Source organism: Pseudochaenichthys georgianus, chromosome 24, assembly GCF_902827115.2.
Source record: "Pseudochaenichthys georgianus chromosome 24, fPseGeo1.2, whole genome shotgun sequence".
NCBI lineage: Eukaryota > Metazoa > Chordata > Actinopteri > Perciformes > Channichthyidae > Pseudochaenichthys > Pseudochaenichthys georgianus.
This window is the reverse complement of record NC_047526.1, coordinates 18,310,896-18,326,406: the sequence shown is the minus strand read 5'-3', so window position 1 is coordinate 18,326,406 and position 15,511 is coordinate 18,310,896. Positions and strand designations below refer to the sequence as shown.

At 41.1% G+C, this 15,511-nt stretch overlaps 1 protein-coding gene across 1 annotated transcript in view; it reads right to left on the bottom strand.

Annotated features, from left to right (window-relative positions):
• The window catches only part of LOC117440029 (sodium/potassium-transporting ATPase subunit beta-1-interacting protein 2), a 98,118-nt gene extending 85,948 nt beyond the window's left edge, over positions 1-12,170 (bottom strand). Inside the window, exon 1 of the mRNA XM_034076235.1 lies at positions 10,733-12,170. Within this exon, the coding sequence (XP_033932126.1) occupies positions 10,733-10,786 (54 nt within the window). The 5' untranslated portion in view covers positions 10,787-12,170. The remainder of the gene's footprint in view (positions 1-10,732) is intronic.
• Positions 12,171-15,511: the final 3,341 nt, after the last annotated feature.

Below are 15,511 nucleotides of genomic sequence, written 5' to 3'. Positions count from 1 at the left end.
TGTCATCTAACCCTTAATGTGCATTATGCTCGGTTGCAAATTCAACTCCACTCACTGTATTCAATTAGCTTATACAACAACAACAACATAATTACCTCCCATCAACATAAACACCCACCAACCATCTGCACCAGCTCCACCGAACCAGCCAATGGCGCGATTCCACGGGTTGCCGCTATTGGGTGATTTAGTAATCATCTTTGTGACAGCAGTTGGTGGGTGTACGAACCAATATAGCAACAAGGACATCAACCATCGTGACAGAAGTGAGTCACCATTGGCTTTAGTGTTCATGTGTGTGGGGCTGTGTGTATAACAAGGTGTTGGTAAAATCACAATCTGATTCACTATGATCTTTTTGCTCTCTGATATTTTCTACCTACTTTATAATCTTCCTCCATGGTCCGAAAACCAGTCAGTATCTGGTGTGACCACCATTTGCCTAACGCAGTGAGACACATCTCCTTCGCATAGAGTTGATCAGGTTGTTGATTGTGGCCTGTGGAATGTTGGTCCACTCCTCTTCAATGGCTGTGCGAGGTTGCTGGATATTGGCAGGAACTGGAACACGCTGTCGTATACGCCGATCCAGAGCATCCCAAACATGCTCAATGGGTGACATGTCCGGTGAGTATGCTGGCCATGCAAGAACTGGGATGTGTTCAGCCTCCAGGAATTGTGTACAGATCCTTGCAACATGGGGCCGTGCATTATCATGCTGCAACATGAGGTGATGGTCGTGAATGAATGGCACAACAATGGGCCTCAGGATCTCGTCACGGTATCTCTGTGCATTCACAATGCCATCAATAAAATGCACCTGTGTTCGTCGTCCATAACATACGCCTGCCCATACCATAACCAGGGATGTCCCGATTTTTGCTCCCGATCCGATTCCGATCATTTGATTTTGACAATCTGCCGCTACCGATTTTTCCCGATCCGATCTTTATGCAATGCATTAAGAGAAAAAAAAGGTAACATAACGGCTGGTCATCCAACGCGATGAGTTCAGCTTTCTTGGCTGTTATTGTGTTGGCCTTTTCACTGTTCTGGGGCAGTTTCTCTTTCCTTTTAAAAGTCTCTGAAAGTGTCGGTTGTTTCAGTGCCGTTACCTGAGTGGCCGCTGTGTACTCGCCGTGTTGTTGTTGGTGTTTGTTTCTCAGGTAGCGTATTAGATTGGTCGTGTTGAACGTAGCTCTGTTCTTTCCACCACGCGGAACCTCTGCCTTGCAAACATTGCATCTGGCTGTTACACTGCCTTCGCTTTCAATTTTAAAATACTTCCAAACTCCTGACATTTTCTCTGTCCCGACTCCCGAGTCACCAGCTGAACGTAGCCTCTCGTTAGCTTACTGCTGCTATTAGACACTGCGCCCTGCCCACTCTGTTGCCAGATTTCAGAGAAATAAGCAACCAGGTCTATGAAAACAAGCCCAAAGAAAGCAACACATACATGATGTTGTGTAATTTTAAACCAAAACTAAGTCCTCAGGATGACTTTAAGACGTGAACATGGTCATTTTTTTTTTGTAACATTAAATAAAAAAAAAAAAAAAAAAAAATCCCGATCCCCGATTTTTTGAAAATCACGTGATCGGCTCCGATCCCCGATCACATGGGCCACTCGATTCACAACATTGACATCAGAAAACCGCTCACCGCCACACACACGCTGTCTGCCATCTGCCCTGAACAGTGAAAACCGGGATTCATCCGTGAAGAGAACACCTCTCCAACGTGCCAGACGCCATCGAATGTGAGCATTTGCCCACTCAAGTCGGTTACGACGACAAACCGGAGTCAGGTCGAGACCCCGATGAGGACGACGAGCATGCAGATGAGCTTCCCTGAGACGGTTTCTGACAGTTTGTGCAGAAATTCTTTGGTTATGCAAACCGATTGTTGCAGGAGCTGTCCGAGTGGCTGGTCTCAGACGATCTTGGAGGTGAACATGCCGGATGTGGAGGTCCTGAGCTGGTGTGGTTACACGTGGTCTGCGGTTGTGAGGCCGGTTGGATGTACTGCCAAATTCTCTGAAACGCCCTTGGAGACGGCTTATGGTAGAGAAATGAACATTCAATTCACGGGTAACAGCTCTGGTGGACATTCCTGCTGTCAGCATGCCAATTGCACGCTCCCTCAAAACTTGCGACATCTGTGGCATTGTGCTGTGTGATAAAACTGAACGTTTCAGAGTGGCCTTTTATTGTGGCCAGCCTAAGGCACACCTGTGCAATAATCATGCTGTCTAATCAGCATCTTGATATGCCACACCTGTGAGGTGGGATGGATTATCTCGGCAAAGGAGAAGTGCTCACTATCACAGATTTTTTCATATTTGTGAACAATATTTGAGAGAAATGGTTATTTTGTGTATATAGAAAATGTTTTAGATCTTTGAGTTCATCTCATGAAAAATGGGAGCAAAAACAAAAGTGTTGCATTTATATTTTTTAGGGATGCACGATATTGGTTTTTTGAAACCGATACCGATACCTTCCTGCTTCTCAAGACCGATACCGATAACCGATAATAATATAATATATATATATATTAAATGTACCTGTAGTTTTTGCACACCTGGTAAAAAAAAAGACTAGTAGTGAGCAAATGACATGAGCATTACTACTATGAACAAAACAAAGCCAAGAACAGTTTTGACTCTTCAAAGTGACCATATTTATTTTCACAAACAAATCTGGCAAACTTCTTGCCTTTTTCAAAAGCCTCGTCGATAGGTAAAAGCCCCGGTGCCTTTGCAGCTGGCTTTGGATTCGCCGCTAGTTTAGCAGCGCAGGCGTCTTCGTACGCTGTTAACACACCATAGTAGCGATGGCGATGTTTCAGGTGACTAATCAGGTTGGAAGTATTATAGCTCGTTGCCTTTTTTCCTCCTTGTGGAAGTAGGGGGGAGTAGGGGGAAAAAGGCAGACAGGTTAAGGGGGTGGGGGGGGAAGTAGCGGAAAAATAACCCTATTAAACTAACTATACAGTGGGGAAAGCCTTGGTAAAAAGGTGCGTTTTGAGGGCTTTTTTGAAAATGCCCAGGGTTGGGGCGCTGCGGATTTCGGGGGGGAGAGAGTTCCAGAGGGTGGGGGATGCCACACTGAAGGCTCTGTCACCAAAAGTCCGCAAATAACTGTTACCTCTAATCATTATGTTTGTATAATGTAGTTAGCTCCGTGTGTTGCTGCTAGCATACATAACACCTGACGTGAAAACGTTACTCGTGGACGGGGCTACAGAGCTACTAGAAAGACAGTCGAACCCGGTGCATTCCTCCGTCTGGATGTGGAGCACTTTTGCTAAATGTTTAGAAAAATAGCTCGTGTTACCGCCCTTACGTGCTAAACTCTTATTCCACTTTTGGTAACGAGCGTTCTCCACATCGAGACGGGTAAAGTTTAACCACCTCGGAGCGCGTTCTCTCCGCCATCTCCCACGTGTGTGTGTTGCTGCATGTTGCAGCTGCCCGTGTGTAAACTGCCCCGCCCCCTCTAGGGCTGTGGCGATACACTAATCTCACGATACGATACGATACACGATATTCAGCCAACGATACGATACGATACACGATATTCAGCCAACGATGCGATTCGATATAATTCGATACACTTATATCATTTTCTGAAAGATTTTAAAGGGACAGTGGGATTTTGGTGACATCTTGTGAGTGTTCCAGTGACTTGGATTGAATTAATTCAACTGAAAACTGAAAGCATCAATTATACAATATATGGCTCTGACAGAGCGTCTCCAGCTTGCAAATGCTGGACAAAATGAATCAAAAGATGTGGTGAGAAAATTAGTTTCATTTATTGAAACAGTGCAAACTGTAGCTGTAAAGTGCAGTATCACAATGGACAATGGAGAATTAAAAGGTGCAGCAGGTGGTGGAACACGGGGGATTTGAATGGGACTTGTTAGAAATTAAAATCAATGTTTTGATGGCATAAAGTACCATAAACATACAGTCAGTTTAAATGCTGTTTTATACTGAAAAACCAGAAGTTGTTGTGCACAACCAGTTGTTGAGCTTTTATTCTGAAAATCCTTTATCTCCGGTTAGCATTTAGCATGTGGCTAATATACAATTTCCTATAGAGGTGAATTTAGTAGCGATATGACACGGAGTGTTGCACACCGAAACCTACTGATTTCAACACTACAACTATAGACGTCGAGATATTATTATTGCTGAATATTAAATGAAGGTACAGTTTATTTGAATACGTTTGTTTACAGACGTGGGTAGCATGAGACAACATTCGGAACTACCGGAAATGATACCAGCCGTGAGGTATTTTTGGAGTATTGATTACAGCGTTTAAAATGTATTAAATGAAACGTCATGAAAGAGATAAGGAGGAGAAAAGGCGTGTTTAGTTATATATTTAATGTGCAATGTCTGAATCCTCTGTAATGCCCAACAACGAACATTGGAGACGTGGAGGGCCGATCCCCAGCAGCGCCAACCGGCCCACAGGGAGGATTCAGCAGAGGATATTTAACAGCTGGAAAGGTGGAGCTCGCTCTCTTCCCTTCGCTCACGAGAGCCAGAACACAGCTTGTAACATTACCGCTCTTTTTATTAATTAAAGTATACATTTGAACATTCTCAGAGACTCAATTAGTCTCCTTTTTAAAGCTTCTCTCCTGGACGCGAGTATAACGAACACAGTTATCAGACTTAATGTATCGATACCCGCGGCCGAAATATCGATACTTTCTCGGAAAACTAAATATCGATATATATCGCAAGATCGATTAAATTGCACAGCCCTAGCCCCCTCGCAAGCAGGCGGGGGAGAGAAAGATCGAAAATACATCATAGACGCATTTGTTTGTCTTTTTGCATATTAGAGACGAGTTGGCGACACTAAGACTGCGATATAATGTCTTTGTAGCAATACTACATGACATATATTTTTTAAATGTCTCCAGTACCGATAAAAAGACCAATAAAGTTAGAGCTTAACGGGGCGTAAAACACACGTGATGACGTCACCAACGAATCGACGACTGAATTAGTTGGCAACTAATTTGGTAATCGATTTTAATCGATTAAGTCGATTAGTTGTTGCACCCCTACTATTAATACTGTTATCGGGTTTATCGGGATGACATCATAATTCCTAATATCAGACCGATAATGATCGGGCCGATAATTATCGTGCACCACTAATATTTTTGTTCAGTGCATGATGTTTGTCAATTTTGCAAGTGAAAACAAAAAAAAATTGTCGTAAAACTGTGAAGTAACACATTTTTTTGTGTGAAACTATCAATGAACTACATCTCTTACACAACAACACATGTCACCAAGATGGCCGTCACTACTGTCTTGTCAAAAAAGTGATTGACCACCCTCACTATCACCACAATGAAACACGTCCAGAAGAATGTCATGCAAAGCTGCCTGCCTTCCTTTGATTCTCTCTGCCTGATCTTTTTAATATCAACCATTTGTGCAGATAACATGAAGTCGAAAAGATCGCCGATGCTAATGTAGCGTTAGCGTTAGCATTTCTCCCCCGGGCTTAAATGGTGTATTATAGAATGATCCCACCGGTGTGACAGTACTCTTCAAAGGGTTCACGAAATATGACTACTCGTACTGTTTAACATTTTGGATTACTTAATGTTACTTCATGTTAAGGCTAATACAAATGACAAGGCTAAGCCGGCTGTAATGCTAACTAACGTGCTTGCTACTAGCTAGGTAGCTAACTTGATCCAGCCACTCCTGGTCCTTTCATCAGACGGGAAGCGAAAGAACGAGCAAGACCCATTGCTGGTATGACAACAACCTGGTACTAAGCACTTAGGCATCTTGTTAAAGTTATCTTATCTTAGCTATCTCTATTTTAGTGGAGGAAAACAATTGTGACATCAGTGTGATATCACTTACGCGACTCTGGGATTTGTAGTCTTTCTAGTTGCGTATTTTTCATAGTCTTATATTTCAACAGTTTTACGACAAACTGTGTCTTTTTTGACATGGAAATTATTTTTTAAGATTGACAAACATCATATGTGTAATTCATGACACAATTCAAACGGGATCGAAAGATAAGTTTTCTCTCTCCATTGACTTCAATACATAATTTTTCCGAAATAAGGTCCCATGAACCGGAAGTAGATGGGCGTGACTTTGCCACTCTATAAACACTTGATCCCAAAAAATTAGGACAGGTCACCCTTGAAAAAGAGATCTTTTGATCTCAAGGGGCTTTCACCTGGTTAAATAAAGGCTACACACAAGGACAAAACACATGATTACAGTGCTTGAGCCAATACTTCAATCAACGTATCCCACTGAGCCTGAGGCGCCATACAGCCCTTCAAATGCAGCCCAAACAATTTATCAAATTAGTTGATTGACAGAAAAGATACCTTCAATCTCCACATCGATTCACCATTTAAGTCATTTTCGAAGTAAAAGGGCTTAACATTTCTTTGGTTCCACCTTCTCCACCTGGCGGATTTGCTTTTTGCTTCTCTCTTAACTAACTGAATCAAAATGATCATATTGTCCAGAGATTGTGATGTCATGTTAAAAGTCTGTTTTGGTGTCTTTTTGTCCTTGTTGATGTTCTTAATGTGATGCAAGAAAAATGTCAATTAACAATTAAGTATTTTTGGATCGTACATTTGAGTTTTGTATTGTTTGTAGATGTTACTTTGGCCTTTAGGAAGTTGCACTTGTAAGAATATTGTGACATTTTAGGGTAATTGATCATTAATGAAAATAATCATTAGTTGCAGTCTTAAATCCCAGTGAAATGACCAGAAGCCAATAGCCACAGCAGGAAAGCAGAAAACAATTATTTTAAATGATATAGCAGCATTTGTATGTGGTTCATTGTGCTGTGGTTTGACATCTTAAAAAGCAGGTGACCTTTAAGGTAGCTAATAAGCTTATCACACAGGATCACTCACAACACATTTCCTCTCATTTAGATCTCCCACTGGCATAGTTGTACCTGTTGGGGCTGATTATACTTGACACACGGTGACGTCAGCTGGGAAATAGACATATCTCCACCCGGTACCATTGATCTCTGCTCAGCTACACTGACATCACCTATCTCCCCAATTAGCCTAGCTAATGAAGCGGAAGAAAAAACTCTGGTTAAGAGTTACATAAGACATCAGTTCCACTACATAAGACACACCGACCACCAGCATTGTTTTCTGCTCTGTAAGGTCAACTATTAAGTGGAAAGCTTACATAGCTAAAACAATTACCTCCAGAAGGGGATAGGCTGAGAAAAGGCTGTCTTTTAATTAGTGGTCCATTAGACTGCTTTTACAAAGAGGATTGTGGGCATTGTGGTTTCCTGTGGGTAACTACAGCAATGACACAACAAGAACTTAACATCTTGCGCAAAAGCCTAATGTATATCCTTACAACATGGATGACTGGTGTTTTAAGAAAGAGTGCATGTTGCATGTTCTAAAGTAGTATTAGACTTTCAGCTCAGCTAGTGGTGGTATCAGCTGGCTTAGCTATTACAACAGTTAATAGAGCAAAACATGTTGTTGACTATGGCATATCATTAGTTCCAGCGCATTAGACACAATGACTATCACTGTGACAGCGTCTCATTCACGAGCACACTCACTCTCACTATGGAAACATCCACATTTACAGCACAATGGTGATCTTCATGTATGTAAAGCACAATCTAAATTTGGCATTTTCCTTTAGACATGTTGGCTTACACAGCCTATGTTCAAAAAAAGGATTTAAAAAGGTGCATGGACATGTCCCAGTTCACAGCACAATGGACTTGTTAAGGCACAACAAGAGTTGTACACATTAATATCCTACGGTAAATTAGGTGGATTCATGAGATATGTACTGAATACAAACACACACGCATGCATGCCGTCACACACACATACGTCTGTAACAGGGTCCTATTCAACATGACAATAGGTCTTTACACACTTACTGTACATGACTCCATGAACTGGGAATTCTTCAGTTCTGCTCATGTTTATGCATCAGTGTATATACAATGTCTCTTTCTATCACAGTACTGCTTCAGTTTGTATGCCCACCTCGAGATCCTCAGGCATTAAAGATGCATTGAAAGAAAAGAAGGACTGATTTTGTGGGAAGCATTGCCTAAATCTCTCCACTCTGTTTCTACTTGACGTCCTTTAATTTCCAGGCTAATCCACACAAAATATTGCCATGACTTACCTCTCACAACTAAAGCTGTTACTAGGGATGTCCCGATCACCTTTTTTTGCTCCCGATCCGATTCCGATCATTTGATTTTGACAATCTGCCGATACCGATTTTTCCCAATCCGATCTTTATGCAATGCATTAAGAGAAAAAAAAGGTAACAGATAACGGCTGGTCATCCAACGCGATGAGTTCAGCTATCTTGGCTGTTATTTTTTTGGCCTTTTCACTGTTCTGGGGCAGTTTCTCTTTCCTTTTAAAAGTCTCTGAAAGTGTTGGTTGTTTCAGTGCCGTTACCTGAGTGGCCGCTGTGTACTCGTCGTGTTGTTGTTGGTGTTTGTTTCTCAGGTAGCGTATTAGATGGTCGTGTTGAACGTAGCTCTGTTCTTTCCACCACGCGGAACCTCCGCCTTGAAAACATTGCATCTGGCTGTTACACTGCCTTCGCTTTCAATTTTATAATACTTCCAAACTCCTGACATTTTCTCTGTCCCGACTCCCGAGTCACCAGCTGAACGTAGCCTCTCGTTAGCTTACTGCTACTATTAGACACTGCGCCCACTCTTTGAGATAAATAAGCAACCAGGTCTATGAAAACAAGCCCAAAAGAAGCAACACATACATGATGTGTAATTTTAAACCAAAACTAAGGCCTCAGGATGACTTTAAGACGTGAACATGGTCATTTTTGTTTTGCAACATTAAATAAAATAATAAAAAAAAATTATATACATTTTTTTTTTTTTAATTCCCGATCCCTGATTTTTTTCTCCCGATTCCGATCTTTTGAAAATCACGTGATCGGCTCCGATCCCCGATCACGTGATCGGATCGGGACATCTCTAGCTGTTACTCTTGCTGATATATTATATTAATGATAGCAATCAAAATAGTGATAATAATGGGTTTAATTACTGTATTTAATGTTAAGGGTTTTGATCATAGTGACAAACAAGCAGGGATTAATTACCTTACCTCTGACTTCAAAGTTCCCTCTGCTTCTTTTGTATTTAGGTATATATATAATATATAATATTTGCTGTACCCCCTGTCCATCTCTGCACCAAAGTCAGACTATCACTGCACAATATTTTGTATTTTTGTATGTCATTGCAATGTTTTTTGTTTGTTAATAAAAGAGCGTATTCGTGAGAAACTGCACAACAAATTTGAACTATAATTCTTTCCATTTTGGTAACTTGTTTTGTTCAGTTCAATGTTTATTAAAAGACTTCAAGGAATTATTTCCTTTCAGTTTTTGAATTCAACAGGCAATTTGTTGTCTTCTAGCAGAAAATGGAAAGTAGCAGAAAGGAGGACCAAGTTAATTAAATGTGTTCATTTATTGCAACTAACATTCTTATCGTTATACTCAATGTTTTAGTATATCACATATTATCCTCATATTGTGCACCCTTTATTTCACTAAATGTTAGTGGCTAGATGGACAAGCTAATGAATCCTTCTGGCAAAGAGATATTACCCTCATAAGGTTGTGGCAAGCTAAACTTAGCTAATTGATTTGGCCAGGTCTCCCTTGAAAAAGAGATCTATGATCTCAATGGGACCAATCTGGTTAAATAAAGGTTTGAAATGAAATGAAATGAGAAACACATTTCCAAATAAATGCTTAAGTTGGTAATGTTCTGTAAATAGATTAATAATTAATAATAGTAAGCCAACATGCTCACCATATTAACTTTTTAGGCTACAATAATATGCCAAAGTTGTGTTACTTTTCAAGTTGTCCTTGATGAATTTCTCAAATTAATGCCAATTTGTTTGGGCCTTTCTAGCTACATTTGGCCATTTTATGTTTGGGAGGGTAAGACAATCAATCTTCAATTTGCTGTTTCATTGTTCATAGTTGGAGTTCTAGGTGGGATCTTTCTCTTTGACGTGGAAGACTTAACCAAACAAACTGAAAACAAACAAACTGAAAACAGCACTTGTGTTCCTAGACCCTCCCTATTGTCTCGCCTGGCACCAGTTTCCATTGACACAGATGGAGATGGGAGAATGGGGTACAAAGAGTGTCAGACACACAGGAAGTTCATTCCATGAGTTTATATCGCCGGACCATTCCTTTCTGCCTCAGTCCATACATGTTTCCTCATAAATCACATGTACCTGCCCCATATCCATCTACCATCCAGCCATCCATCCTTCCTTTACATCCACTGCCTCCATTCATCACTCCCAGCCTCCATCTATCCATCAATGTTCTGTGGGGACTCTTACTACCATCTTAAGGCTCCCACCAACAGCCATTCATCCTTCCAGTCAATGCATTTGTCAGCCTGTCGCTGAAACCAGATCCTTGCTTGTATCATGACCTTTTACACACCTATTAACTTCTGAAATGTGACCTTTCAGCCATCCATCTTTTTCCCTACATTCATCCATCTATCCACCCAAATTCTGCTCCATGTCTTGGATGTGTGATTTCTTCTGAGCTCTTACAAAAAAAGAATTCCTTTCTCCTGGTTGCTAATTTGACATGATCAATAGTAAAAAGAGCACTTACCAGCTGCATGCCACAGATGAAGGCCAAGGTGCACCTGCCACTACAGCACCCCATGGTGTCCTCCTTCCTCTCTCCCCGGTGATCCAGGTGGAGCAGAAACTCTGGGTAAAACTCCCAAATCCTCCAGCTGGACCTTCAAAATCCAAAAAGCCCTCGGAGGGCCTGTCTGGCTGGCTGGCCGCCCAGGTAGAGGCTCTGGCAGCTCGACCTCAGCGAACTGAGTGCAGCCCCTGTACTCACTGGAGCTCAGGGGAATAAAAGGCTACTACTTCATCCAAATGGCTGGGTTGCTGACACTTAAACAGATTGAAACGTGGTTCTTTGGATTTCCAACACACATTGGGTCAGGGATCAAAATGATGGAAAGGTGGGCCTTGGGGATGAATCAAGTCCACAAATTGTTCTTGATGTGTCCATGGATCCAATTATATAGGAAGAGCCTATCCAACCCTCTGCAACTGTAGGCAGTTTGATAGTCAGATTGTGTGATGTATTTTTGACTGACTGGTTTAGAATCAAGTCAGATTTCTGATCATGTGTGATCTTGACACAATCAAAACTATCTTGACCAATGAAAAAGGGGTAACTGTGACTCTCCTCTACTGGACTAGAAAGTGTACAATCACGTCGAGTAGTCGCATCCCTGTCACAGGATTAGCATGGCACCGTAAAGTAAGTAGCCACTTGCACAAACAGTGACAAATCAGGGGGAGATGGTAAGATTAAATGGATGTATTGCCCAAATTAAATGCTCTTTTGTTTGACAATCCGATTAGGCGCCACTCGGTGTTGGATCATTGAAACATGCTAATTTGTTTCAGGGTGGAGAAAAAAAGTGAAAGTGGTCCCTGCCTCCTCTCATGGAGCAGCTCCTCTCAGGGGAAGTACCGGGCTTGTCGCGGCAACATCCTCACATTAACACCGTTCAAAAACACGTGGTTATTTTTATCTCCAAAACCGCGGTTGTAATCCAAGATTTTGTATTTTTTGTGTCTGAATTCTGTGTTTTATCCACTCAAAACGGGGTTGCTAGTATGTTGTGATATGTCTCCAGACAGTGGAAGCTTTTTTTCGGCGTCTCTGTTGGCTAACAAGTCCTCCGGAGCATCTCCACTGCAGCTCCACAACAACCCCCGGTTTGATCAGCTGCTGGTCGGGTAAATCACTGCCTCCTCCGTAACAGCGAATACATCTCTACAGCGTTAAAAAGACAGAAAAGCGTGTCCACATTTCGCATGGACAGGGTGAGGATACAGGTCGAGGTAAGTGTCCAAACGTAACGTACCCGAGGTGGTGTGAGAGGGAAAACGGCTGAGTTTAGTTTGTAGTCTCGGTGTTGTCTTCAAGGAGTGAAAACGGGAGACAATGGGAACCGGGATGGACCAACGGACCGAGAGAGACAGCCGCCAAGAGCGTCTCACGCCTGCCATCTGTCAAGTCAAACAACACGCATCACCGAAGCTGTTCCGGTTGTTATTTTCAAAATAAAAGCCAACATATACTGTTTCAATGGTGTTTTCATTGCTTGCCATTGGTGAATAAAACATTAACTGTAGGCTATGTTTTTCTAAACAGCTTTTACTAATGAATAACCCATCATTTTGCCTAAAAAACATAATCAACCACAGCAGACAATGTATTATTTAAGAATATAACAATAGAACGTAGATCTATAAAATACTTTACTTGCAACAGAAAAATATTACATCGAAAATACTAGAAATAGAAAAAGTAATGAATTTGAAATTGGGTCTCAACAGGCTCCCATATTGTTTTAGGAGGTTGTTTAGGAAGTAACAGACCTAATTCAGGTTTTCTACTAGTGTTCAAAATGTTTGAACCTTTGAGTCGGCTACCTAAGTGCACATTTATCTTTAATACAGAACTGTCCCAATGGTAAGTAGTCGGCATTTATATAGCACTTTTTCTGTCTTTACAACCCCCTCAGTCAAACTACCATGCACACACACCGACATGTTGTTTGTGTTTGATTTGTGTTGTACCTTGCTTAAAACAGTATGTTTTTTCTTAGATTTCATATGTCCAAAGGAACTAAGTATTTACTCAAGTACCATACTCAAGTACAATTTTGAGGGACTTTACTTGATTTGAGTATTTGGATTTTTTTTTGCTAATTTGTAGCCTACTTCTACCTTACTACAATTCAGAGGTAAATATGGTACTTTTACTCCACTACATTTATTTAATATGTTTAGTTACTTTGCAGATTTGGATTAATGATGTCAAATATAATCAACACTTAAAACTTTAGTTACACCTGGAGTAAATTCACAAGCTACCCTGCAGTATACAAAGTAATTAAAACTATAGCTGCACCATCACCAGCTTTGAAAACACTTTAATGCATCAATACCTATAATCAGAACATTGATTGAATATTAGCCAACCTGCATAATGAGCACTTGTACTTTAAGTATATTTTGATCCTTATACTTTTGTACTTTTACTTGACTTACATTATGATTGCAGGACTTTAACTTGTAACAGAGTATTCCTACACTCTACTAGACAAGATCTGAGTACTTCTCCCACCTCTTGGGTTAAGTTGACATTCAATGCACCCTAGTGCAAATTCATCCCTTCAAATGTTAAATATTGTCTAGTGCCTTAGTGACCAAAGGGATGTTGCTTAGTTTATGTTATAAGCTTGTTTATCAAAACTATATTAAGTTATGTTGTTCATATTGTTGAATATTATAGCGAACATTTTTTTTTAAACAAACATTTATGTATTATATTTGTTTTAAGCATATGCATTTTATTTTTACTTTTCCTAAATACTTCAGATTTATTTATGTATTTTGACTATTCTGTGCCTTTATTTTGAAGGCCAAAATATCTTACTTCCGTTCCTGGTGTCGTTGCCTATAGCCCACTTGATGCAGCTGATGTTCCGCTCGGCAGGGGAGCGGCGGGGCTCTTTTCACTCACTGAGACTCACAAACATAGACAGAGAGAGATGAAGCTTTGGTCGGCGTGCAGCTGCTCAAAAACATGGCCTTCAACCATTATAGTAAACGAGTCTATTTTCCTGTCTCTCTCTCCCTCCCTTCCTCTCTCCCTCTCTCAGTGGGGAGTCTTGTCTCATTTGTCAAGATAATAAATTCATCCCAATTTTTCTTGATAACCTGCTATTAAATCTCAATATCTAAAGAAAAAAAGGGAGGACAGAGTGTTTAAACATTTCATGTAGCATATTGAAATTGCTCACATCTATCCATCAATTATTGGAAAGAGCCTTGGGTTAATACTTCAGAGCGTGATTGCCTCTTTTATGAATGCCACTTCATTTAGCTCAGTAGCTCTGTAATGTTCCCACAGCGGCTGGAGTTCAGTGAAGGCCTCGCGGCTGCAGCCTCCAGCCAAAATTAGGCAACAAACTGCTCCTGAAAGCAAGCAATTAAAAGTGAGGAATCTGTGTGTGTGTGTGTGTGTGTGTGTGTGTGTGTGTGTGTGTGTGTGTGTGTGTGTGTGTGTGTGTGTGTGTGTGTGTGTGTGTGTGTGTGTGTGTGTGTGTGTGTGTGTGTGTGTGTGTGTGTGTGTGTGTGTGTGTGTGTGTGTGTGTGTGTGTGTGTGTGTGTGTGTGTGTGTGTGTGTGTGTGTGTGTGTGTGTGTGTGTGTGTGTGTGTGTGTGTGTGTGTTGTAGGGTCAGATGTGCCACGCCTATGAAATGGGCAGCAGTTTAAACAGACACAGAGGTGTAGAGGCTATCACTGCTTTAGCTATACAGCATAATGGCCTGCTTTCCCCACACCATCAATCTCTGTCACAGTCTACCCCTCCCACACACACATACACCCTGGAAAACAACACACACAAACAAATGCACATACACACACATTCGAACCACACGCAGTGCGACAGGAGTTTAATTATGCCGCTAATCTTGAGTGACAGTGGCATGTATAATGGTTGATTCCCCGGGGGCCATGTGTCAAAGCATCCACCCATTCATCCAACCATCACTTCTTCTATTTATCATCTTACCTACTTAGTCATCCACCCATATGCCCATGTTTCCACTCAACTTTCCATTTGTTATCCTCAACATCCCTTCATCTGTCTTTTTATATCACTTCCTGCTCCACATCTTTATTCCTGTCCACGTCTTTGTCATCTACTGTATGTGGCCTGTGTAATAGTTAGCCTCTCTAATTTTCTTTTTGTCACACATCATCTGCTCATAGCAAAGGTGACTGACCGAGCCAATTTGGCCATTGCCCCGGGGACCACTGACCACTGGGACCTCGAACTCGGTTCACCTGAGGGTCAGGCCCCTGATGGTCAGAAGGGAATGTATCAAACACATCTCATTCGGAGCACATATAAAAGCCATATGAGCTCTCTATTTAAAAAAATATTAATTGTTAAAGTAATTTTGTGATGATCACTGGTCCAGACTCTGAAATGAATATTTTATTATAGTCAACGTTACATCTTTGTGTTTTGGATTGTTGTTCGGGCAAAACAAGACATCTCTGGGATCTTGTAATGATCACTTTTCAGGATATTTTGAAATCTTAAAAACCAAATAATTAGTATAACAGTTGGGTAGTCAAATAATGGGTCGTTGGCTCCCTATAATATAAGAAGACCCTATTATCAAAAGTTATTTAAAATGATATATTGCTTTTAAATTGACAAGCAGGAATGTCACGTATGGGTTTGATTCAAACAGTAGTTTTTCTCAGCACAAGGTCGACCCAACCCTTTATAACAAGATCTGCCTCAGCAGAGGAGCTGTCCAGCCGTCATGGA